Raw genomic sequence first — 25407 nt, 5'->3', positions numbered from 1 at the left:
AGTATGACAACTCTTAAGCCCACACTGCCTTAGATTCTTCTTCCGTGCTTGCTGATATGGGACTTGCCTAAGGCTCTCTTTCATTGTTAACAAAGGCCCTTCTCTGGCATTCTTTTTTTGGGGCATGGATTGGCTGTCATGCTTCCCTTCCATTTTTGCACAGATGCTGGCTCTCTATATTTCACTTTTTTCTCTCTCTTTCTCCTTTTAGCTGAAGAACATGAGCCTTATGAACAATGCTTTACACCGAGCTAGCAAGGGCTTTAATGCTGGCCACCGATCAGTAGCAAGCAGCATTGGGTCTGCGCGGACCAGGCAAGAGTGTATGCAGCCCTCAGCAGCAGTCAGGTAGGAAGCCAACCATGATGAGTCATCAGAAAATAAATTGCTACAGTTAAGGAACATTCCAGGTGGCTTGATCAGCAGAAAATGAGCAATGGAGCGGAGATGTCATGGAGAGTTGGAATCGCATTGGTCAGTTTCTTCACATCCAATCTTTTCATTCACAATTTTCCTGCTTTTTATTTTATTTTACCTTGGAGGACTTAATAGGGAATGGTTATTTATCCTTTCAAAAGAAGAAAGTAACTGGTAGCAGATTTAAAATAAATTTAAGAAATTATTTTTCTAGCCACATACAATTAAATTGTGGAATTTGTTGCTGAAGTTTTCAGTGAAAACTGGTTGTACAGCTGGGTTTAAATAAAACGTAAAAATTTCTGAAGGACACGTTCATTAACTATTATTAAACAGGTAGACGTGGGATTGATATCTCTAAATCTTGGCGTGACTAACAGGGAATGGCATCAGCCAGGTACTCCAAAAACAGGATGGTGAACTTGATTAATCGTTGGCCTTGGAAAGAGGAAGAAATTTGATACTGCCTTACTGTGTAGGTACTTTAATTGACCCTAGTGGGCTCACAATCTAAGCTGTACCTGGGGCAACCGAGGGTTAAGTGACTTGGCCAGGATCACAAGGAGCTGCAGTGGGAATCGGTTCTCAACCCACTGCACTAACTGTTAGGGGTCTGACTAGGACTCACAAAATGTCAGCAGTAATTATCACACATCTTCCCCCACCCCCACCCCCATTTATGTTGCTTACAGAGATTGACACCTGATATCTGGAAAAATATAGAAGTTTATCTATCTTGGCTAGCAAATGCTAAGAATAATACAGGTTCTTAAAAATGGTTCAGTTACTACTACTATTAATTATTTCTATAGTGCTACCAGACGCATGCAGTACTGCACAGAGTCACAAAGAATAAGAAGACAGTTCCTGCTCGAAAGAGCTTACAATCTAAACAGACAAGACAGACAAACAGGATGTCATGGATATAGTCAAGGGGAACGGTTAATCTGCTGGCTGGGTTGGAGGGCAGAGGAATAGAATTAAGGATTACTAATTTATTTATTTATTTTAGTATTTATACTCCGTTTATAACCTAAGCTGTCCCGGTGGGCTCACAATCTGACTAATGTACCTGGGGCAAGGGGGGGAATTAAGTGACTTACCCAGGGTCACAAGGTGCAGCACTGGGATTGAACCTGCAACCTCAGGGTTCTGCCACTAGCCCACTCCTCCACTCCATATTCTAGATAAATACAAATAGAAACCCAGAACAGTAACTATCCTCTACCAATTGGCTTGGCTCACACTAATAAGAAAAATAAAACACTTCTTATTTATGCCAGGTAGTTGAAGAATTATTAATCTCGTAAAGTAGGGGCTTGTTCCAGAGGAAATTTTGTCTCACATGCAGCTGTGATCTCTTATCTCCAGCTGACCAGAGGAAGTGAGCTAAAAGAGGGTCCAGAAGATAAGCAATCAAGAATGAAGGAAGGGACTGAGTTTCTCAAATGTTTCTCTAAAGAGAAAGAGGGAGCATATTTTTTTCTTCCATCTCTAAACAGACATGATTGTTTGTCCCATGGCTATTTGTATGGCCTCCACAAACAATCTGTGATTGATTGCATGTAATGCCATCATATTAATTCAGCAAACGCAAGTAAGTCTTTCTCACCTAGTTCACCAATGGACAATGTCTCTGATGTCCTCATGACAAACACCAACCTGGAATGTCATGTTTTGATTTAGTTGGTACTTCTTTTTTTTTTTTTTTTTAATAATTTTTATTCATTTTTACAACTTACATCAAGTGTATCAAGAAATAACATTTGAAATGAAAAACATCACTTGATTTGCTATTAATATCATCTGAAATTCATGATATTTAACTTCCCTTCCCATCCTTATCCCATCAAAAATATTCATTTATTATATTATACAATATACATTTTAGTAAAATATCAAAATATAAAAACACAAACATCCCACCCACCCATCCCCCTCCCCTTTGGTTTCTATTTTTTAATGCAAAAATGAAAATACATATAAATACAAATGAAAATGGGTTAAGAACTAAGGGAGAACAAAGAGCAACAATGAAATATTTCAATCTATCATACACAGGCCAAGTGTATAGTCAGTTGGTGCATTTGCTAGGAATATGCTAGGACAAACAATTTGCTAGGAATATCCCTTTTTAAACCAGACTGCTGCAGTTTCTTCATATCTGTCTCTCTTCCAATACAGTATGCAGAGTAGTTTTGTGATCTCAGTGAAGGGATGTAGTGCTCGTGCTGAATCTTTACTGCCTGCTTAGAAGTACATTTGCAATATACTATATGTCTAATTTGTGTTTTTATTTTCAAGAAATTAATTCTAATTGTACTGAATTTTTATTTGACAGGTTGTGTAGTTGCATATACTCATTTTTGAGAGGATAATAATAATAATAATAATAATAACAGTTTATATACCGCAATACCGTTAAGTTCTATGCGGTTTACAGAAAATTAGTGGAGTACAAGTTGAGTTGACGTACAAGTTGAGTTAACTTAAGGGATGTGGGAACAATGGGGAGAAAGGGCAAGAGAGGGGAAGGAGGGAAGTGGGTCAGCTGTCTTGGTATTTCAGGAATAGGTGAGTTTTGAGGCATTTCCTGAATACCTCATAAGTGGTGGGCAATAGGAGTTGTTCTAGGTCTTTACCCCATAGAGCAGCCTGATGTGAGAGAAGATGCTCATGGTGTTTTTTTAGTTTGCATCCTCTAACCGGGGGAGAAACGAAGTGCGAGTGGGAGCTTCTCTTGTGTTTGTTGGCTGAGAAGGAGAATAGGTCAGTGATGTATTTAGGGGTTAGACCGTAGAAAACTTTAAAACAGAGGCAGGCGAACTTAAACTTTACACGAGCTTCCATCGGCAGCCAGTGTAGCTGTTTGAAGTATGGCGTCAGGTGATCGAATTTCTTTAGATCGAAGATTAGTCTGACCGCAGTGTTTTGCATTAGTTGTAATCGTCGCATATTCTTTTAGGGGATTGCTAAGTAGGCGATGTTACAGTAGTCGAGTTGACTTAATACGAGGGATTGTACCAAGATTCTGAAGGCAGAGTTATCAAAGTATGCTTTAATGGATTTAAGTTTCCAGAGGGTGAAAAAAATTATTTTTGATTAGGGAGTCCACCTGATCTTTCATGGTGAGGCATTGGTCCAGAGTTACACCCAGTATTTTAATGGTGGGCTGTATGGGGTAGTTATGTTTGTTGATGTCTAGTGGGGTTTTGGTGTCAAGAGGGCGTGGTGAAGCGACAAAGAATTTGTCTTCTCAGTATTGAGCTTGAGTTTGAAGTCTGTCATCCAATGTTCCATCAAGTTTATGGCTTCTGATGCTTTTGGAATTGTTTCCGAGATGGAGTTGGCAAATGGGATAATAATTGTGAAGTCATCAGCGTAACTGAATATTTTTATCCCCAGCTGGGTTAATTGAACGCTCAGTGAGGTCATGTAGATATTGAAAAGCAGAGGGGATAGTGGGGACCCTTGCGGAACGCCGGATGGGTTGCTCCAGGTGTTGGAGAGATCATTGTTGAAGCGAACCTGATAGGTTCGGGATGAAAGGAAACCATGAAACCAGTTTAGCACTTCGCCTCTGATGCCAATAGCGTCTAGACACTGTAGCAAATTCGCATGGTCTACAAGGTCAAAGGCAGAGCTCATGTCGAATTGCATGATCAGGGCACTGAGGCCTTTGCTTAAAAATAGGTGCAAGTAATCTAAGATGGCCGCAATTACCGTTTCTGTGCTGAAAAGCGGTCTAAAGCCAGATTGAGTCTCATGAAGGAGTGAGAACTGGTCTAGATATTCCATTAATTGGGAGTGTACCAGCCCCTCCATGATCTTTACAAAGAGTGGTATGGAAGCAATTGGTCTGTAGTTGGAAACTATTTTTTAGGATAGGGGTTATTATTATGTGGCCTTTGTTGGTGAGGAATTTTCCGGTTTTCAGGTTATGGGCTAAGTAGTGCAGTAGAGATAGTTTAAATTCAAGTGGTGCCGCTTTCATGATTTCCGGGGGACATGAGTCCAGGAAGCAGTATGATTTGGAGTATTTGTTGTATAATTTGGTATAGTTATTCCAATCTATGTCTTGAAATGAATCCCAGAACATGTCTGCAGGGGTTTCATTTCCTTGTGTGTTAGCTATATGGTGTTCATTAGGTTCTTCTGTTGGGTAATTGTTTCTTAGTTTTTTAATTTTTGAGTCAAAGTGCAGGGCTAGGTCGTTCGCCGAGGGTAATTTAAAGTTGTGTGTGGGTAGAGTGTAGCGGGTGGTGTCAAATAGGTTAGTAACCAGATTGAACAGCTCTTTTGTATTAACTCCTCGTGAGCTGTTGCAGGATGAATTGATTTTGTTTGAGTAAAATGCTTTGCGTTTATCTTTTATTAGTTGTTTGTAGGTTTTTATATTGGCTCTCCAATTGTTACGGTCTGATAATTCTCCTGTTTTTTTCCATTTTCTTTCTAGACGTCTGGCTAACTGTTTCATTTTTAGGAGATCGATGTCAAACCATTTGTTATATTTATTTGCATTACTTTTACTAGTATGTTTAGGTGCAATGTTGTCTAAAATGCAGGTGCTGGTAGTGGTCCAGTGATCCCAAAAATCAGCTACTTCCTTTACCTCTGCTTGTAGTTTATATTGTGCCCAGTAGTTATCTGGGTTGATGTGGCCTCTCGTGAGATGTTCTTTTTTTATTTTTGGTTGGGTAATTTGTTTTCGTTGGAACCAGATTAGCTTGAAGTAGAAAGTGAAGTGATCGAACCAGATGTCGTGGCACCAGGTGCCTCCTGGTAATGAGATGGTGGGGTTTGGGAGTTCCTTTGTGGACATGGCTACTACGTCTAGATGGTGGCCTTTTTCGTGAGTTTGTGCGGAGGGAGGGATATAATATGGTTTTAAAATATGATTTAATTTAATAAAAAAATTTACTTTGTTAAATGAATTTTAGGGAGAAGACTAATAAAATTCTCATATATAGGGTGCTAGAGTGGGAAAGAAACAGAAAAAAGGAAAAGAGGGGGGAAATAAAAATAAAATAAAAAGAGTTCATCTTCAATATTTTGGAAACATGAATGATTTAAAGATAAGATGACTCTTCTCTTTAATATTTGAGGGTTCTATTTAAAATTAATGTAGATTATACTGAGAAGAATTTTAAGATGGGTAAAAGGTGAATTGATTAAATATGGATGTTATTAATTGAAAGTTATCTTAAAGCGAAATTCAATATTTGATTGAGAATATTATTTGATAAGAGATATAGGGTTTTAATCTTCTCTTGTAAAATATAGTAAAATGATTCTTGGGAATGGTCAGATATAATTTAAATAAATTGATTCAATGGGATAAGAAATAAAATGGGCTTTATGTAAACTTGTTTGATATAAATAAGTAGGATTTCATGATATATATGGTATTTATTGAGGAAATATTTGTTTTGAAATATATTAAAGTATAAGGATAATATGTTGATTTATATCAAGGGATAGGGTGGATGGAAGTTGCCTGGGGAGGGGGGGATTGTGATTACTATTCCTATGTGTGTTCCAAGGAAGTCAAATTATGTAGGGGGAGAGGGAGGGATAAGGGAGGGGGTTCTCATAAAAAAGGGTATGGGAGAATTTGAAAGGGAGATGTTTTATATTGAAAGTTTGAAAAATGGTAGAGTGGTATCTATTCATATTAAGTTAAAAAAATTCAGAATATATTGTCGGAATATGATTATAAAGAAAAAAATGGGAATTAAAATTTTTTCATTAAATGTTAATGGCCTGAACCACCAAATAAAAAAGTAAAAAATGTTGGCCTTCTTAAAGCAACAAAATGCGGACATATGCTATATACAAGAGACACACCTGTCATTAGCGGTTCATAGACAATTGCGCGCGGACAACTAAGCGCGAAGACAATTGAGCTCAAATTATTTTCTGTAATTTCCACTAGTGGGACAACTGAGCGCAAGACAACTGAGCGAGAGTCATGTGAGCGCCGGCAAGTGAATTGAATAGGGAGGGAGGGGTGGGGGATTATTATATTCAATTAGAATGATTTAAATTTTAGATTTCTTACATAATATTTAAAATATTATAGAATATTAATTTGTAATGAAATGTTAAACTTTATGCTTATATGAAAGTTAATCAAGTGTGTATCTTTAAGTTCATATGAGTTTAATTGCTACACTTGTTGTAACATAAAAAAATGAATAAAGAATTAAAAAAAAAAAAAAGTGAGCGCAAGACAACTGAGCGCCGGCAGGTGAGTGCAAGACAACTGGGCGCCGGCAGGTGAGCGCAAGACAATTGAGCGTGAGACAACTGAGCGAGAGTTATGTGAGCGCCGGCAAGTGAGCGCAAGACAACTGGGCGCCGGCAGGTGAGCGCAAGACAGTTGAGCGCAAGACAACTGAGCATTTACTAGAAACTTAACTTTTTCCCTCCACAATGCCTGCACGATCTCTGTTAAGTAAAGTGGGGGGGGGGGGAAACCCTGTTAAGTAAAGTGGGGGGGTTCCATCCCACACCTCCCGTTGGAGCCCTTTAAAATACTGTTTTTCTTTGGCGCGCTTCCGCCTTGCGCTTAGTTGTCTGTGCTGGGTTGTCGGTGTGCGCTTTTGACCTGTCATTGGTTCATAGTCAAAGCGCGCGCCGAGACAACTGAGCGCAAATCCCCCCACACACACACTTTACGGAATATATAGCTGCCGGCGTTTTGGGGGGTTTGGGGGACTGTGAGACCGGTTACCAGAACCAGATGTCATAGTGCCTCATTCCACCAATGCATAAGCTCCTCATCTGCACAAGCCTCAAACACTTTAAAGTCATAAGTGTTTGAGGCTTGTGTAGTTAAAGCAGAGCTGATAGGAATGGGACAGGGACAAGGACAGCAACATAACTCGCAGGGACAGGATGGGGAAATTTAGTTCCTGTATCATTCTCTATTTGGAAAGAGTTTAATAAATCAAAGTAACAGGGTGGCCAGGTTACCCAATTCCAGGCTGGAGATTTTGGGATAGTTCTCAATTTTTGACCCAGGTGTTTTTGTCCCGTTACCAGACATATTCATTGGGGACTGTGAGACCTGTTATAGTGGAAGGTAAATGGGCATAGTGGGTGTTTGCAATGGGGTCATAATAAAATGCCCATAGTCTGATGCCTGCAGTGTCTATTCATCTGATCCATCTGTCAAATGCTAAGTTTAATTATTTCTAAGTAATTATTTATTTGTGTTTGTCTTGCATGATATGTTTGTTGTATGAATTCTCAAAATTTTGTAAAGCTGAATTCGCTGAATGATCTTTACATGACAGAATATGTTTTAAGTGTTTATGAAGGTCATTATCTCTTTTTCTTTGTTTGTTTAAATTATTATTAATTTTCAAACTTACAAGTGTCTTCACGCTCAGTTGCCTTCAGGCCCAACAGATTCCAAAGATTAAAGACAAGCTTCACTGACCCCCCCTCCCAATAAAAACCAAACAAAACTGTCCACAATTTGTTTGCAGCCTTCTAGTTATTAATTTTATGAAGTGTCTTAATATGTTAAAAGAGAATAATAACCAATTTGTTAAATGGCAACCTCAATCATTATAAATCATTATAGGTTCATAATCTCATTGGAGTTTGTGAGGTTAAAATAAAATAAATTCTGAACTCAGTAGTTGCATTATAATGTTTTTATTTCTGGGTAACTGTGTTTTTGAAGAAAGCATAATACAGTGAACATATAGAATGGATAACATAGGTTCCCCAGGGCAAAGTTAACATACCCAATATAAACGGTTCATAGTCAATTGAATAGCGCTCAGTTTTATTATTATTATAATACCCTCGCTTTTCTTGCGATTGTGTAGCACGCATCTTGTATCGCTTGCAAAGGAAGCGACATTAAAATATACGGTCTACGTGCGCGTGAACCGAAAATATAAACATACCGAAAATATAAACATACCTGTAAATGAAGAAATGTGGAAGTACGTTCGCTCTCACCAGAGGCGAGAAAAATCCGCGCAAGACAAATATTCGTTATAGATGAAGTACTAGTAAAACCAGATCTTTACCTATAACGGACAAAGTCAGGCAGCGAAAGGAAGGCGGGCTGTTCGGAGCACATATATAAAGAAGAAACGTAACCATAGTAACGAAAATGCATTCACGTGACTTATATTGAAAACGCAAAAAGTCAAGGGAACCATACTGACAACGTGGTGACGTGATCACGTGTTAACGTGGTGAACGTGCGCGTGGCCTTCGTTCGGCAGGCGCCATCTGGAGGCGCGCTGAATTGTCATTGCGCTGAGTTATCGTTGCACTCAATTTGTCTTGTGCTGAGTTATCGTTACGCTCAATTGTCTTACGCTGAGTTATCCTTGCACTCAATTGTCTCACATGCTATTGTCTTTGCGCTGAGTTGTCTTCGCGTTTTTGTCGGTGCGCGATTGTCTTGCGCGCAATTGACCTGTCACCGTCATTAGCTGAATCAAAAAAATTGGAAGGGGGATGGATAAAACAAAGTTTTTTCACTCCAGCAATGGGGAAAAAAGCTGGAGTGGCAATATTAATAAATAAAAAATGCACAGCTAATTTTAAATTGATTGATTTTGACCCTTTGGGTAGGTGGGTTCATGTGAAAATGAGCATGGGAAATAATACCCTGGATTTGTTCAATGTATATGCTCCAAATATAAATCAGAATGAATTCTTTAAAAAGTTACAACAATTGATATTCCCACTGGCCGCTTCTAATTTAATGGTGGCTGGAGATTTCAATGCTGTTATGGATTCAGTAATGGATAAAAAACCAAGTAAAATAATGAAATCATTAGATAATTTGGTTCAGTCATGTGATTTGAAATATGGCGGATACTTCATTTTGGTGATCGGGAATTTTCTTTTTGTTCACAAGTTCATAAATCCTTTTCAAGAATAGATTATATATTTGTTTCAAACCAATTAGTACAACAAGTGACAAAAGCTTCCATTGATCCTATTATTTTGGCTGATCATGGAGGTGTATGGATTGAATTTAAGTTTGATGAGAAAGAGTATAGTAGGTCTGTATGGAGATTCGATAATACATTGATTGCAGATTCAAATTTCCTTGAAGAATTTAAATTAAAAATGATTTAATTTTTTCAAATTAATACGTCAGAAGAAATTACTATTGAAACATTATGGGATACATTTAAGGCTACCATGAGAGGAAACATTATTTCATATTCGGCATATATTAGGAAAAAAATTAAAAAACAATTTTCTGATTTGGAAAAAGAAATTAAATACTTGGAAGCTAAATTAGTAGATAAATGGGAGCAAAGTACCTTGCGATCTTTATTAAAAGCAAAGGGTAAATATAATGAGATATCATCAAAATTTGTAAGGAATGATTTGTTTTCCCAACAAACTTTGTATTATGGAAGTTCAAATAAGGCGGGAAGATTATTGGCAAATTATCTTAAAGCGAAGAAAAGAAGAACAAAAATTATCGCTATAAAAGATGAGAAAGGAGAGATACATACCAAAATTGAAAACATTTTAAGTCAATTTCTAAATTTTTATAAAGACATATATTCTTCTGAGCCTTATGAAAATAGAGAAAAAGATGGTTTAGACTTCTTGAATTTAATTGAGGGCCCGAAGGTTCCTGGTCATATAAAAAGAAGTTTAGAAGAGCTTATATCATTAAAAGAATTAAAAACAGCGTTGAAGTCTCTTAGAGTTGGATCCGCTCCAGATGGTGATGGTTTTACGGTAGAATTTTATAAATCATTTCAAAGTACTCTACTACCTCATTTATTAAATTCCTGAACGATAGGGGGATTGAGGGATACAGATAGAGGTAGAGATAGGTTTTAGATAGAGTATGGATAGAAGGATAAAAGGGATCAAAGGGCTTAGCGAAGGATCACATGTCATGGGCCTGATGGGCCGCCGCGGGTGTGGACTGCTGGGCACGATGGACCTCTGGTCTGACCCAGCGGAGGCAACTTCTTATGTTCTTATTAAAACTATATTAGTCTCAACTAAATAAAGGTTGTATTACAGGTACTATGGCAGAATCAATGACTATAGTTTTGCCAAAGCCAAATAAAGATCCCACAGTGGTTTCAAATTACAGACCTATATCATTAATCAATGTAGATGGAAAACTTTTGGCTAAGACATTGGCTATACACTTAGCCAAGGCTCTCCCTTTTATTATTGATATGCACCAAACTGGATTCGTTGCTAAGAGACATTCTTCCAATAACACAAGATTGGCTTTTCATATATTGAATTTAACAAAAACCATGAAAGATCCAGCTTTTTCTGTGTCCTTGGATACAGAGAAAGCCTTTGATAGAGTGGAATGGACTTTCATGTATCAAGCTATGGATTGGTTTGGAATAGGTTCAAGATTTATACAAATGATTCAATCATTGTATAGCTCCCCTGTTGTAAAATTGTACATTAATAATAATTTTTCAGAACGCTTGAATTTGCAGAGGGGGGTTAGACAAGGTTGTCCCCTATCTCCTTTGCTTTTTGATATTGTTTTAGAACCCTTCTTATTAGCTATTCAGCAAGTAAAGGATATACAGGGTATTCCTTATTCAGACCGGGAATAAAAAGTCTCTGCATATGCAGATGACATCTTGCTTCATTTGAGAAATCCAGAAACAACCATTCCATGCTTGCTTGATTTGATTGAAAATTTTGGAAAATTTTCAGGATATAAGATAAATTGGAGTAAATCTGAAATTCTTCCACTATTGTATTGTACAACGGGTTTATTTGATCCATTTTCTTTTGTTTGGAAGGAAAGTGGATTGAAATACTTAGGAATTTGGATTAAAAATACACTGGATGATACAATGAAAGAAAATGAAAAATATTTATTGCAGAAGGTAACAGAAATGTGCGAGCAATGGAATCCATTACATCTGTCTTGGTGGGGAAGAGTTCAAACTATCAAAATGATGATATTGCCTGTGGTTTGTTATCAGATGGTTTGTTATCAGATGGGAATGTTACCAGTGTTTTTTAAAAGGGGTCCTTTTATAAAAAAAATTAAACAGTATTCTTATAAAATTTCTTTGGCTAGGCAAAACTCCTAGAATTGCTTTAGTATCTTTACAAAAACCAATTGCGGAGGGTGGGGTAAATTTTCCAAACTTCTATAGGTATCATCAAGCCTATATTTTACGCCAGGGTATTTATTGAGTCCTCCCAGAGCTCATTGATAATACCCCAGATTGGTTATGGTTAGAATGGCGACTCATGTTTCCTCTGCGTTTATGTCATGTTCTTAGTATTAAAATGCCTAATTTATATAAAGATAATAGAATATTTATGGACACATGGAAAACCCTAAGATATGTCAGCAATTTAACACATATTTCAATCTATAAATCAACAAATCAAACTATATGGTTAAACTCCAAGATCCAAATTGGCGGATTTAAAGTCATCTGGAAGCATTGGATGTTAGCAGGTATATGAATTCTAGGTGATGTTATTTCAAATGGTAAACTGCTTGAATTTTCACAGTTGCAACATAAATTTGGTCTTAATAAATCACAAAGCTATAGATGGTTGCAACTGAAGCAACGAGCAACAGAACCAAAAGAAGGAAGGTCCAACCTCGTCTGCAGTAAAAAAAACCAGCCAGGAACAAACAAACCAAAACTGCAGATATGCAACTGAAGCAAGCCATTCAGGCAGGGTTCCCTGAATGGAAAATTCTTAATATGCAATATAGTTTAGAATTTTTATGCTTTCAGATGGACTTATTGGGTCACCAAGCCGCACAGTGGTACAAATTGATAAGCGTATATGTATATAAAAAACCTAAAAATGGACTTAGGGACATTTGGAGCGTTTAGATCAAACATCAAATTGATGTATCTCAATGGCCACGAATTTGGTCTTGGAGGATGAGATGTACAGTGTCCGCATCTATGAGACAAACTTGGTTCTTTTTATTACATAGAGCTTTTTGGACCCCAGTTAGATTACAGAAATTAGATAGCTCTAAGTCTATTAGATGCTGGCATTGTAATCTTGAAGCAGGGATGTTAGATCATTTATTATTTTATTGTCCCTGTATTATGATCTTTTGGAAATCAATTTGGCCCCAAATTAATTGTCTATTAGAAAACCATGTAGCATTATCATACGATACAATTTTATTTGGTACATTAATGAGATCAAAGAGCCAAATATCATCAAACAACAATAAGCTTTTATTGATAATGACAGGAGTCGCCATACAACAGATCACAACTAAGCATATAAGCAGTGCCTCTGCTGGGTCAGACCAGAGGTCCATCATGCCCAGCAGTCCGCACACGCGGAGGCCCATCAGGTCCAGGACCTGTGTAGTAGTCCTCTATCCGTACTCTTCTATCCCCTTTTCTTCAGAAAATTGCCCAATCCCTTCTTGAACCCCAATACTGTACTAGAAACGCCTTCACCGGATCAGACTTTAGGTCCATCTATTCCGGCGACCCGCACACGCGGAGGCCAAGCCAGGTGCTCCCAGATGGAGACCCTGATTACCCATATCCCTCAATGTGATTTGCAAGGAGGTATGCATTCAACTTACGCTTGAAACCCAGAATGGTAGTCTCCGTCACCATCTCCTCTGGGAGAGCATTCCAAGCGTCCACCACTCGCTGTGTGAAACAGAACTTCCTGACATTTGTCCTGAGCCGGCTGCCCCTCAGCCTCAGTCCATGACCTCTTGTCTGTGTCACTTTTGACAATGTGAACAACGATGTTTCTTGCTCAATTTAATCGAATCCATTCAGTATTTTAAAAGTCTCAATCATATCTCCTCGCAGTCTCCTCCTCTCGAGGGTGAACAGTCCCAGTCCTTCGAGGCGTTCTTTGTAGCTCAAATTTTCCATACCTTTTACTAGCTTTGTGGCTCGCCTCTGCACCCTTTCCAGCAGGGTTATATCCTTTTTTAGGTATGGAGACCAGTGTTGGACACAGTATTCCAAGTGTGATCTGACCATTGCTCTGTAAAGCGGCATTATAATGGCTGCCAATCTACTCGTGATCCCCTTCTTTATCATACCTAACATTCTGTTTGCTTTCTTTGCCGCCACCGCACATTGAGTTGTCGACTTCAGGTTCCTGTCTATCAGTACCCCCAGGTCCCTTTCTTGATCGGATTTGGCCAATGTTACACCTAACATTTTATATTCATGTTCCTTATTTTTCTTGCCCAAGTGCATCACCTTGCATTTGTCTATGTTAAACCTCATCTGCCACTTTTCCGCCCATTCCTCCAGCTGGTTTAGATCCTTCTGGAGATCTTCACTTTCTTTTTGTGACCCAACTGCCCGACATAGTTTTGTGTCATCTGCAAACTTGATTATAATACTTGTTGTTTCCTCTTCAAGGTCATTTATGAAGATATTGAATAAGATGGGCCCAAGAATTGAGCCCTGGGGCACGCCGCTAGTCACCTTCTCCCAGTCCGAGAATTTCCCATTTATGCTTACCCTCTGCAATCTATTCTCTAGCCATTTGCCTATCCATCTAAATACGTCCCCTTCAATTCCGTGACTTAGTAGTTTCCTTATAAGCCTTGTGTGCGGGACCTTGTCGAATGCTTTCTGGAAGTCCAAGTAAATTATATCCACCGGGTCTCCGCTGTCAATTAGTTTGTTCACCTTCTCGAAAAATTGAAGTAAATTCATCAAACATGACTTCCCCTTCCTGAAGCCATGCTGGAAAAACTGGAACAGACTAAATTATAATTTCTGGTGAAACTCATTATGTCATATTTATAAAATGGAGAGAACAATAGCTATACAAAAGGGGAGTTATAATAAATTTAAAGAGATATGGGGGCCATTAACTAAATATTGTAATGAATAGATGCCATTCTTACTCTATAAGTACAATTGTGAATGAAGGGATGGGAGGGTTTTTTTAAATTTTATTAAATGTTTAGTTTAAAAAAAAAAGGGAACGAATCTTTATATGATATTTTTGATTGAAATCTAGTTGGAAGGGAGGGAAGGGGAGGGATTAAATTTTATTCAACGCTATAATTGATCGTAATTCAAGTGATGTATTCATTTTCAATTGTTTAATAATTTTTACACTTGTTGAAAGATGAAAAAATGAATTGCACCCATTCCATTGCATCATCAAGCCCAGTGCCTTTGATTGCAGATGTTTTGAATATCTGCCATTTCCTGTCCAGTGAATTGGCTACTTCTGTGGGAGTCATGGCTTGTTCCATATCCTGTTTGTTAGCAAAGACCACTAGAATAGCCTTCTTCATTTCTTCCTCCTCCAACATAGCTACTAATTCTGACTTTGAAATTCCAATTCTGTCACGGTCACAGCTGTCCACAACATAAATGACAGCATCTGTGTTGGAATAATAGCAGCGCCAGTATGGTCTGATACTTGTCTGATCCCCAGGGTCCCACACCTGAAATTTCAAAGATTACTAATCATTGGGGATATTAATCTTCACATAAACGATACCACCAACAAGGATGCAATTGATCTCAACAACTTCCTCACCTCTTTAGGCTCCCCCCCCCCGGCTCTCTCCCCAACCCATGAAAAGGGGCATGCGCTAGACATCATTAGCTTCCTCGATCTCACCGAATACAAAACTTCGATCGACGACACTTGCTGGGATCCTGTCCCTTGGTCCGAACATTTCCTAGGGGCTTTCTGCCTCCCCATTTTCATGTCACACCTCGAACCCCCTCCTCGTTCCCCCAATCCTATTACCTTCCGAAAAAAAATTGCAGCGATTTGTTCTGGACCAAATTCCTCAACCTAATTTCCACCATTCCCAACCCTTCAAACCCTGAATCCAACTGGCACAATTGGATCACCCTCTCTGAGACCACCTACCACTCCCTTGCTCCACTATCCACTAAAACTGTCTCCTACTCCCGCAAGGCCCCCTGGTACCTTCCATATCACAGACAACTAAAGCAGAAATGTCGAATACTGGAACGAAAATGGAAAAAATCTAAATCCCCCACTAACAGACAGTCCTGGAGGGCTAATATTAAATTCTACAACACTGAATTAAAAAAATCAAGGAAGAACTACGGCAACAAAATCTCCAGATCCAACAACCAAAGTAATACATTGTTCAACATTTGGCGTTCCATATCCTCTAAACATGATTCCTCCACACTCCCCTCCTCTCCATCTGCCGATGATTTAGCAAAATTCTTCAATGAGAAAGTCACTACCTTACGATGCTCCTTCCCCCAACACCCACTTACAACTCTCTGGTGCTCACTACCTCCAACCCTAATCTAACCGAGGCCAACCATATCCCAGCCGATAGATCCTGGACCGCCTTCGAGCTCGTTTCCGACTCCCAGGTCTCTAAACTCTGCCTCAAGTTAAAATCCTGCTACTGTACCTTGGATCCTTTCCCCTCCTACCTATACGAGAATATTCCAGCACAAGCCATCTCATCTCTCACCAAACTTATAAATTCCGCCCTGCTCTCAGGCCTATTTTCTACATAAAAGGGACACATTGCCTTATCCCCTCTATTGAAAAAAGCTGATCTAAACCCCTCTACTCCTTCCAGCTATCGCCCAATAGCTAACATTCCTCTCCTGACCAAGATGCTGGAGTCCATCATAGCCACCCAACTCTCATCCTATCTTGAGAGATTCTCCATTCTCCTACCCTACCAACATGGCTTCAGACCCAACTTCAGCACCGAATCCCTTTTGGCCTCTTTAATTTCAAAGGTCCAACAACTTCACTCCTGCAACAAGTTCGCTGTCCTTCTTCAATTTGACCTTTCTGCAGCTTTCCACATTGTCCATCATGACATTCTAATCCTCCAACTTTCTGAAATTGGCATAAACTCCACAGTCTTAGATTTGTTCTCAAAATTCTTACGTTCCCGCTCCTACTTCGTTAACATGAATGGCACCTCATCCTCCCCTTGGAAACCGATCTGCGGAGTTCCTCAGGGTTCACCTCTATCCCCGATTCTTTTCAATGCTTATATGTCCTCCCTGAAACTTCTCCAACTATCCACCTCGGAGGACACTTACACCTACGCCGATGACATCCTTGTCCGTCCTCGAGAAGACCGACACTAACCTCACCAACCTCTCTGAATAACATCTCTTCTTGTATAGACAAATCTCCAATCTTGGGCTCTCACCGTTCAAATGAAACTAAATGAGACCAAAACAAAACTACTTTGGCTCGGCCCAAAATTAGATCAGCCTCATCCCACTATCCTCTGGCACCAATCTACAGCTTGAGCACTCAAGCAAAGTTCTGGGAATCATCATTGACTCTACACTGTCCTTCAACGACCACATCAACTCCCTAGTAAAAAAATGCTTTTTCAATCTTCACATGCTAAGAAAAGTCAGATCCTGCTTCCACCAACAACATTTCGCTGTCCTCGTTCAATCCATTATTCTATCCAGACTAGATTACTGCAACTCCATCTACTTAAGCCTAACAAAGAAAAGTCTTCTCAGACTTCAGCGGATTCAGAACACCGCAGCTAAACTAATCTTCGCAAAAAGCAAATTCGACCATGTCCTTCCCCGCTTCTGTCTAAGCTTCACATGGCTCCCAGTCATCCTCAGGGTCACTACAAATGCGCCTGTCTAGCCTTCAAATCTCTTCACGGCATCCTTCCTCCCCTCTTTCCACTATCTTGGCTCTCCTCGAAGCCTACTCCCACCAGATCCACTACAAAAATTCAAACTATCCTTCCCCTCTTTAAAAGGCATATCCCAAACAGAAAACTTGGAACATCCCTCCTCTTACAGGATCACCGAGCTGTGGAACAGCTTTACTGCCCATCTTCAGAGTTCGACCTCCCTCCAACGCTTAAGAAAACATTTGATAAACTTGGCTTTTCTCCAAAATGTAACTACTCCCTCCCTCTCCATTATACTAAGTCCCCTCTTTCCTTCCTTTTTACCAAGCCCTTCTTCTTTCCATTGGAGTTCCTTTCTTTATTAATTCCTGTAAACCGTGTCAAGCTCCACTTCTGTGGAGATGATGCGGTATATAAACTTAAGGTTTAGTTTAAAGGTTCTTGTATGTTACTGTCTCAACACTGAAACCAATAGAAACCAAATTGAACCAATAAAGAATATTAGTTGATACATGGAAAACCTTAAGATATGTAAATAATCTAATAACTATTCCAATACATAAATCAACAAATCAAACTATTTGGCTAAACTCCAAGATTCAAATTGGCGGTTTTAAGCTCATCAGGAAGCATTGGATGATGGCAGGTATACGTAAGCTGCTTGTGTTTTCACAGTTGCAACATAAATTTGGTCTTAGTAAATCACAAAGTTTTAGATGGTTGCAACTGAAGCAGGCCATTCAGGCGGGGTTTCCTGAATGAAAAAATCTCACTAATCAATATAGCTTGGAATTCTTATGCTTTCAGGTCGACTTCCTGGGAAACCAGGCCGCACAGTGGTATAAATTAATATCTGGATTTATGAATAAAAAAAGAAAAACTGGTCTTCGGGACATTTGGAGCATTGAGATCAAGCATCTAATTACTGCATCTCAATGGTCACGAATTTGGTCTTGGAGGAGGCATACAGGGAGGCCGTGGAAAATCACCAGCAACCGTGGAACTGCCGAAAGACACCTACAGAGAGTGTGGACCACCCGACAGACAACCACCAGGAAGAAATGGGTGATACAGTAGCGAGAACAAAGGATACGGACCTGCGGCAGGAGAGATGGACATACACCAGGGACACGGACCTGAGGCTGGAGAATCAGGAGAAGATAGAGAGGAAAGCAATCGTCGTGGGCGACTCCATCATCAGACAAGTTGACAGCCACATAGCGGGAGGAAAACTTGATGGGCTGGTGACCTGCCTACCGGGAGCCAAGGTAGAAGACATAGTGAGCTGCATCGACAGGATCCTCAACAGTGTGGAAGAAGAAGATACGGCGGTGGTGATCCATGTGGGGACGAACAACGTGAGCAATAGGAATTACAACAGGGAAGTATTGAAGGACCAGTTCCGGATGCTAGGAAGGAAGCTGAAGACCAGAACGCAGAGGATAGCATTCTCGGAGATCCTGCCGGTACCCAGGGCAGATGAGAAGAGGCAGATTGAGCTGCAAGCAGTCAACGCGTGGATGCGGCGCTGGTGTGAGGAAGAAGGATTCCACTTCATGCGCAATTGGACAAGGTTCTGGGGGAAGAGCAAGCTCTACAGGAAGGATGGACTCCACCTCAGCAGAGACGGAACGAGGCTACTTGCAAGCAACATCAAGAGAGAAGTGGACAAGTTTTTAAACTAGGAAGAAGGGGAAAGCCGACAGTCGACAGAGAGAGAGAGTCGATGGTTCGAGAACCGGTATACCCATAGGATACCGTGCAAGAAGATAGAGGGAAAGACTCACCGGATTACAGGCAAGAGAGATCGAAAAGGACACAAGAGGGAAGGAAATACAAGAAAGGAAAAAGCTGCAAACTCAAGTATATGTACACAAACGCAAGGAGCCTTACAAATAAGATGGGTAAATTAGAAGCCATAGCACAAAAAGATAACGTTGACATCATAGGCATCACGGAAACATGGTGGACTGAGGAAAACGTCTGGGACACTGTGCTACTGGGATACAAACTATACCGCAGAGACAGAGTAGCTCAAAAAGGTGGGGACGTTGCCATATACGTCAAAGAGGAAATTGAATCTGCTGGTGAGAACACGGATAAGTTAGAGTCTCTATGGGTCAAAATTCCAGGAACAAATGGCCTGGAAACGAAGATCGGCATCTACTACCGACCCCCAGGGCAGTCCAAAGAAATTGATGGAGAAATGACAGATGAGATTAAACGCAACTGCAAGGGAGGCAACACAGTTATCATGGGTGACTTCAACTATCCAGGAATAGACTGGAACCTAGGCACCTCCGGCTGCATTAGAGAGACCAAGTTCTTGGATGCTGTAGGCGATTGCTTGCTGGAACAACTTGTCAAGGAAAATACTAGAGGAAATGCAATTCTGGACTTAATTTTAAATGGCCTGCGAGGACCAGCACAAGATGTAGAAGTAGAAGGGACGCTGGGAAGCAGCGATCACAATATGATCCGCTTTGATCTGGACGCAGGGGAGAAACATCGGTCCAAAACGACAGCCACGGCACTGAACTTCCGAAAAGAGAATTACGAAGGGATGAGACTCATTATAGGGAAGAAGATTAAGAAGAGGATAAGCATTGTAAAAACGCTAGAGCAAGCTTGGTCCCTTTTTAAGGACACAGTCACCGAGACGCAAAATATATATATACCGCATATCAACAAGGGGTCCAAGAGGAAAAAGAACAAAGAACCGGTGTGGCTCACTGTAGAGGTGAAGGAAGCGATCAGAGACAAGAAAACTTCATTTAAGGAATGGAAAAGGTAAAAAACGGATGAAAACTGGAACAAGCACAAACAACATCAACGCAGGTGCCATAAGGCGGTAAAAGGGGCCAAAAGAGACTATGAGGAAAAAATAGCCAAGGAGGCAAAGAACTTCAAGCCGTTCTTTCGATATATTAAGGGGAAACGACCCGCAAAGGAAGTGCTGGAACCATTGGATGCCCATGGAATAAAGGGAGCACTAAAGGAGGACAAAGCAATCGCTGACAAACTGAACACATTTTTTACATCTGTATTTACCGAATAAGATGTACACAGCATACCGGAACCCATCAGGCTATATGCTGGAAACGAAGACGGAAAGCTGACAGGATTGACGGTCAGTCTAGAGGAGGTATGTAGGCAGATTGATAGGCTTAAGAGCGATAAATCCCCGGGACCGGATGGCATCCATCCGAGGGTCATCAAGGAACTGAAAGGGACCATAGATGAACTGCTTCAACTAATAGCAAATCTGTCGATCAAATCGGGAAAGATTCTGGAAGGTGGCGAATGTTACATCGATCTTCAAGAAAGGTTCGAGGGGAGATCCGAGGAAGTACAGACCGGTGAGTCTGACCTCAGTACCGGGAAAGATGGTAGTGTCACTGATAAAGGACAGCATCATTGACCACCTTGACGGACACGGGCTGATGAGGACCAGTCAGCACTGTTTTAGCAAAGGCAGATCATGTTTGACGAACTTGCTGCACTTCTTTGAGGGAGTAAACAGACAGATAGACAAGGGCGATCCAGTCGACATTGTATATCTGGATTTTCAGAAGGCGTTCGACATGGTTCCGCATGAACGACTACTTCGGAAAATTGCAAGCCATGGAATTGAGGGTGAAATACTCACATGGATTAAAAACTGGCTGGAGCATAGGAAACAGAGAGTGGGGGTAAATGGACAATATTCGGACTGGAAGAGCGTCATCAGTTGGGGTGCCACAGGGCTCGGTGCTTGGACCTGTGCTCTTTAACATCTTTATAAATGATCTGGACATAGGTATGACGAGTGAGGTGATTAAATTTGCGGATGATACGAAGTTATTCAGAGTAGTAAAGACGCCAGGGGGATTGCGAAGATCTGCAACGTAACATAATCAAGCTCGAGGAATGGGCATCGACATGGCAGATGAGGTTCAACGTGGATGAGTGTAAAGTGATGCATGTCGGTAACAAAAATCTCATAGAAACATAGAAATTGACGGCAGAAAAGGGCCATAGCCCATCGAGTCTGCCCATACCAATGACCCACTCCCTGATTCTTACTCCCCTATAGATCCCACATGAATATCCCATTTTCTCTTAAAATCTGACACGCTGTTGGCCTCAATCACCTGCTGAGGCAGTTCGTTCCAATGATCGACCACCCTTTCGGTGAAGCAGTACTTCCTAGCATCACCTTGAAATTTCCCTCCCCTGATTTTCAGCGAGTGTCCTCTGGTTACCGTAGGCCCTGTAAGACTGGAGATATCATCTTTCACCTCTATACGCCCCGTGATATATTTAAAGGTCTCAATCATGTCCCCCCTCTCTCTTCGCTCCTCTAGTGAGTACATCCGCAGTTTTTTTAACCTTTCTTCATACGTGAGATCCCTGAGCCCCAAGACCATCCTGGTAGCCATTTGCTGAACCAACTCAATTCTCAACACATCTTTCCGGTAGTGTGGTCTCCAGAATTGAACACAATATTCGAGATGAGGTCTCACCATGGATCCGTACAGCGGCATTATGACTTCAGGTTTTCTGCTGACAAAACCCCTACGGATGCAGCCCATCATTTGTCTTGCCTTGGACGAAGCCTTCTCCACATGATTGGCAGCCTTCATATCATTGCTAATGATCACTCCTAAATCACGTTCCACCGTGGTCCTGGACAAGGTTTCACCATTTAGTGTGTAAGTTCTCATTACTTTACATTTTTTAGCATTGAAGCCTAACTGCCAAGTTGATGACCACTGTTCCAGCTGCCGTAGGTCCTGTGTCATAAAGTCAGGCACACTCCTTTTGTCTACTATGTTGCATAGTTTGAGTCGTCGGCAAACAGTGATACTTTTCCTCTAAGCCCTTGGGTCAAATCTCCTATGAATAAATTGAATAGAATCGGCCCTAAGACGGAGCCCTGAGGTACTCCACTCGTCACTGCTGACGTTTTGGAGGGGGTACTGTTTACCATCACCTTTTGAAGCCTACCATCTAGCCAATCCCTTACCCATTTAGTGAATGTATCCCCTAATCCCATCGATTTTAGTTTGTTCAACAGCCTGCGGTGTGGGACGCTATCAAAAGCTTTGCTGAAGTCCAAATATATCACGTCCAGGGACTCCCCGACATCCAGATGACTGGTCACCCAGTCAAAGAAGTCAATCAGATTAGATTGGCAGGACCTTCCCCTGGTAAATCCGTGTTGGTGTGGATCACGCACGATCACGTGGATCTCATGCACGAATACAGGATGTCCGGGGAGGTACTTGGAGAGACCTCCCAGGAAAGGGACTCGGGAGTTCTGATCGACAAGTCGATGAAGCCATCCACACAATGTGCGGCGGCAGCAAAAAGGGCAAACAGAATGCTAGGAATGATAAAGAAGGGGATCATGAACAGATCAGAGAAGGTTATCATGCCGCTGTACCGGGCCATGGTACGCCCTCCCCTGGAGTACTGTGTCCAGCACTGGTCGCCGTACATGAAGAAGGACACGGTACTACTCAAAAGGGTCCAGAGAAGAGCGACTGAGATGGTTAAGGGGCTGGAGGAGCTGCCGTACAGCGAAAGATTAGAGAAACTGGGCCTCTTCTCTCTCGAACAGAGGAAATTGAGAGGGGACATGATCGAAACATTCAAGGTACTGAAGGGGATAGACTTAGTAGATAAGGACAGGTTGTTCACCCTCTCCAAGGTAGGGAGAACAAGAGGGCACTCTCTAAAGTTGAAAGGGGATAGATTCCGTACAAACGTAAGGAAGTTCTTCACCCAGAGACTGGTAGAGAGCTGGAACGCTCTTCCAGAGGCTGTTATAGGGGAAAACACCCTGCAAGGATTCAAGACAAAGTTAGACAAGTTCCTGCTGAACAAGAACGTGCGCTGGTAAGGCTAGTCTCAGTTAGGGTGCTGATCTTAGACCAGAGGGCCGCCGCATGAGCGGACTGCTGGGAATGATGGACCACTGGTCTGACTCAGCAGTGGCAATTCTTATGTTCAAATGTACAGTGTCTGCATCTGAGACAAACTTGGTTTGTTCTGTTACATAGAGCTTTCTGGACCCTGTTCGTTTACATTAGATAGCTCTAAGTCGAATAGATGTTGGCACTGTCATCTTGAGGCTAGGACTTTAGATCATCTTTTATTCTATTTAGAGAATGACACGGTGAAAAAATTGGTCCCCGTCACCGCCCCGTCACCGTCATTCCCTTCACCGCCCCGTCACCGCCACTGCCACCCCATTCACCGCCCCGTCACCGCCACTGCAACCCCATTCACCGCCCCGTCACCGTCACCGCTGCATACATAAAAGCCTCAAACGGGTACAATTTTATATACTTTTCTAATATCTCCCCTATGTATCTGCCATTGCCCCCCCCTGTGTCCATATACCATCCCCATGGCATGTCCCCTTTTTGTCTCTGTCCCTATGCCCCATGCACATAATTTCCCCTCTTTCTGTTACCTTCCTGTGTCCAGATTTCCCCTATCTTCCTCTTCCATACCAGTGTGTCTCTTCTTTTCAACCCCATCTAGCTTTTTTCCCTCTTTCTTCCCCCCCCCCCCTGCTTCTAGCATCTGGCTCACCTGCCTGTCCTTCCCTTTCTTTCCTGCTGTGGGTTTTTCTTTCCGTTTTCATCACCTTGGCCCAGAATCCTTTTCCCTTTCACTCCCTCCTTACAGTCTGAGCCGGGAACACGGGTGATCGCACGGTCCTCGCAGCCCCCACCCGCCTGCCCAATCGATCCTAGTGTTTAGCCAGTTCTCTCCCTTCTCCTCACCTTATTTAGCAGGCTTTCTTTTTCAGCGACCTGCACGCTTTCCCAAAGAGCCGCACACGCGCGGCTGCTCAGTGTTCAATCTTCTGCTCTGCTGCAACTTCCTGTTTCCGGTTGCGTCAGAGCAGAAGATCGAAACTGAGCAGCAGCGGCTCTTTGATAGCGTGCGGGTCGCCGAAAAAGAAAATCTACAAACTAAGGTGAGGAGAAGGGAGAGAGCTGGCTAAACACTAGAATCGATTGGGCAGGCGGGTGTGAGCTGCGGGGACCGTGCAATCCTTCATGCCTCACTGCGGGGACAAGACCCATTCACCGCCCCGCGGGCGGTGAATGGCCTTGTCCCCGTCGCCGCAGCGACTGCTAGTTTTCTTCCCCGTTTTCGGCGGTGACCTGCGGCTAAAATGCGGTGGCCGCGGGTAAACCACCACCGTGTCATTCTCTAATTCTATTGTCCATTTATATTGACATTGTGGAAATCGATTTGGGGCCAAATAAATAGGTTGTTAGAAAATCCGATGGCCTTGACATATGATGATATTGGCATGTCAATGAGAGCGAAAAGTCAGATTTCTTCAAAAAACAATAAGCTTTTACTTATTATGACTAGAGTTGCCATTCAACAGATAACATTCAATTGGAAAAATCAGAGCAGATTAAATTGCAGTTTCTGGTGGAGTTCTGTATGTCATCTATATAAAATGGAAAGAACATTAGCCACACAGAGAGGATATCTTGGTAAATTTCAAGAGGTTTTGGGGACCATTAACAGACTTTTGTAATGAATAGTAAACATTTTTCTTTAATAAGATAATTGATTTAGTTGGTAGTTCTGATCAGATAATGGCTGTCTGATAGCACTAAGTCTCGAGCTGGATTTTACTAGTCTATGGTGAGGAATAAATATAGAAACATAGAAGAATGAAGGCAGATAAAGACCGTTTGCCTATCCATGCTCTCTACTATCGCTTCCTCTCCTTTAAAGATCCAATGTAGTTGTCCCAAGCTCTCTTAATTCACTATTCAAAATTTTCCAAAATACAAAACAAAGAACTTAGCTTAGGCAGGGCTTCGATTGTGTGCTGCTGGTATAGTAAATCTCCTGCTGTCTTTGCCGGTCCACTTCTGCCAACGTGAACTAGCAGGCGTTTTGCTGTATAGCTGCATCAGGGCAATGGACGCCTATAAAAAACAACAAAATACAGCAGTCAGGGCAAAAAAAATGGAAAAAAAAAAAAAATACGCAATTGAAGCCCTGCCTATGCTAAGTTCTTTGCTTTGTATTTTGGAAAATTTTGAATAGTGAATTAAGAGAGCATTGAACGAATTTCACTTGGCAGGAGGGGGTGTGGGGCCAGTGAGGTTTCTTCCCTTTCCAGTGCAGTTGTTTAGTTAACATACTCACAACGCATGGGGATCAAGTTTCAAGTTTATTTAAGTCTTGATAAACCGTTTTTATAATCAAAGCGGTTTCCAATTAATACAAAGTGTTAAATTACATGTTTGAGACAAGTTTAAAGAAAAGATCATTCATCGCTGTTTCTGTTGACATAATCATACTAAGAGTTAAATGAGAGGTATTATTTGAGCAATTAGTTTGGTTCT

The 25407-nt window shown here is 41.2% G+C and overlaps 1 protein-coding gene across 4 annotated transcripts in view; it reads left to right on the top strand.

Annotated features, from left to right (window-relative positions):
- Window positions 1–25407, top strand: part of TTLL5 (tubulin tyrosine ligase like 5) — a 602590-nt gene that overhangs the window by 532170 nt on the left and 45013 nt on the right. For all 4 annotated transcript variants that reach the window (XM_033951293.1, XM_033951292.1, XM_033951290.1 and 1 more), the window contains one exon: window positions 212–348. In XM_033951293.1, coding sequence (XP_033807184.1) covers window positions 212–348 — 137 coding nt within the window. The remainder of the gene's footprint in view (window positions 1–211; window positions 349–25407) is intronic.

Source organism: Geotrypetes seraphini, chromosome 7, assembly GCF_902459505.1.
Source record: "Geotrypetes seraphini chromosome 7, aGeoSer1.1, whole genome shotgun sequence".
Classification (NCBI taxonomy): Eukaryota; Metazoa; Chordata; class Amphibia; order Gymnophiona; family Dermophiidae; genus Geotrypetes; species Geotrypetes seraphini.
Note: the sequence above shows the minus strand (reverse complement) of the source record. Positions and strands in the feature narration are given on the sequence as shown.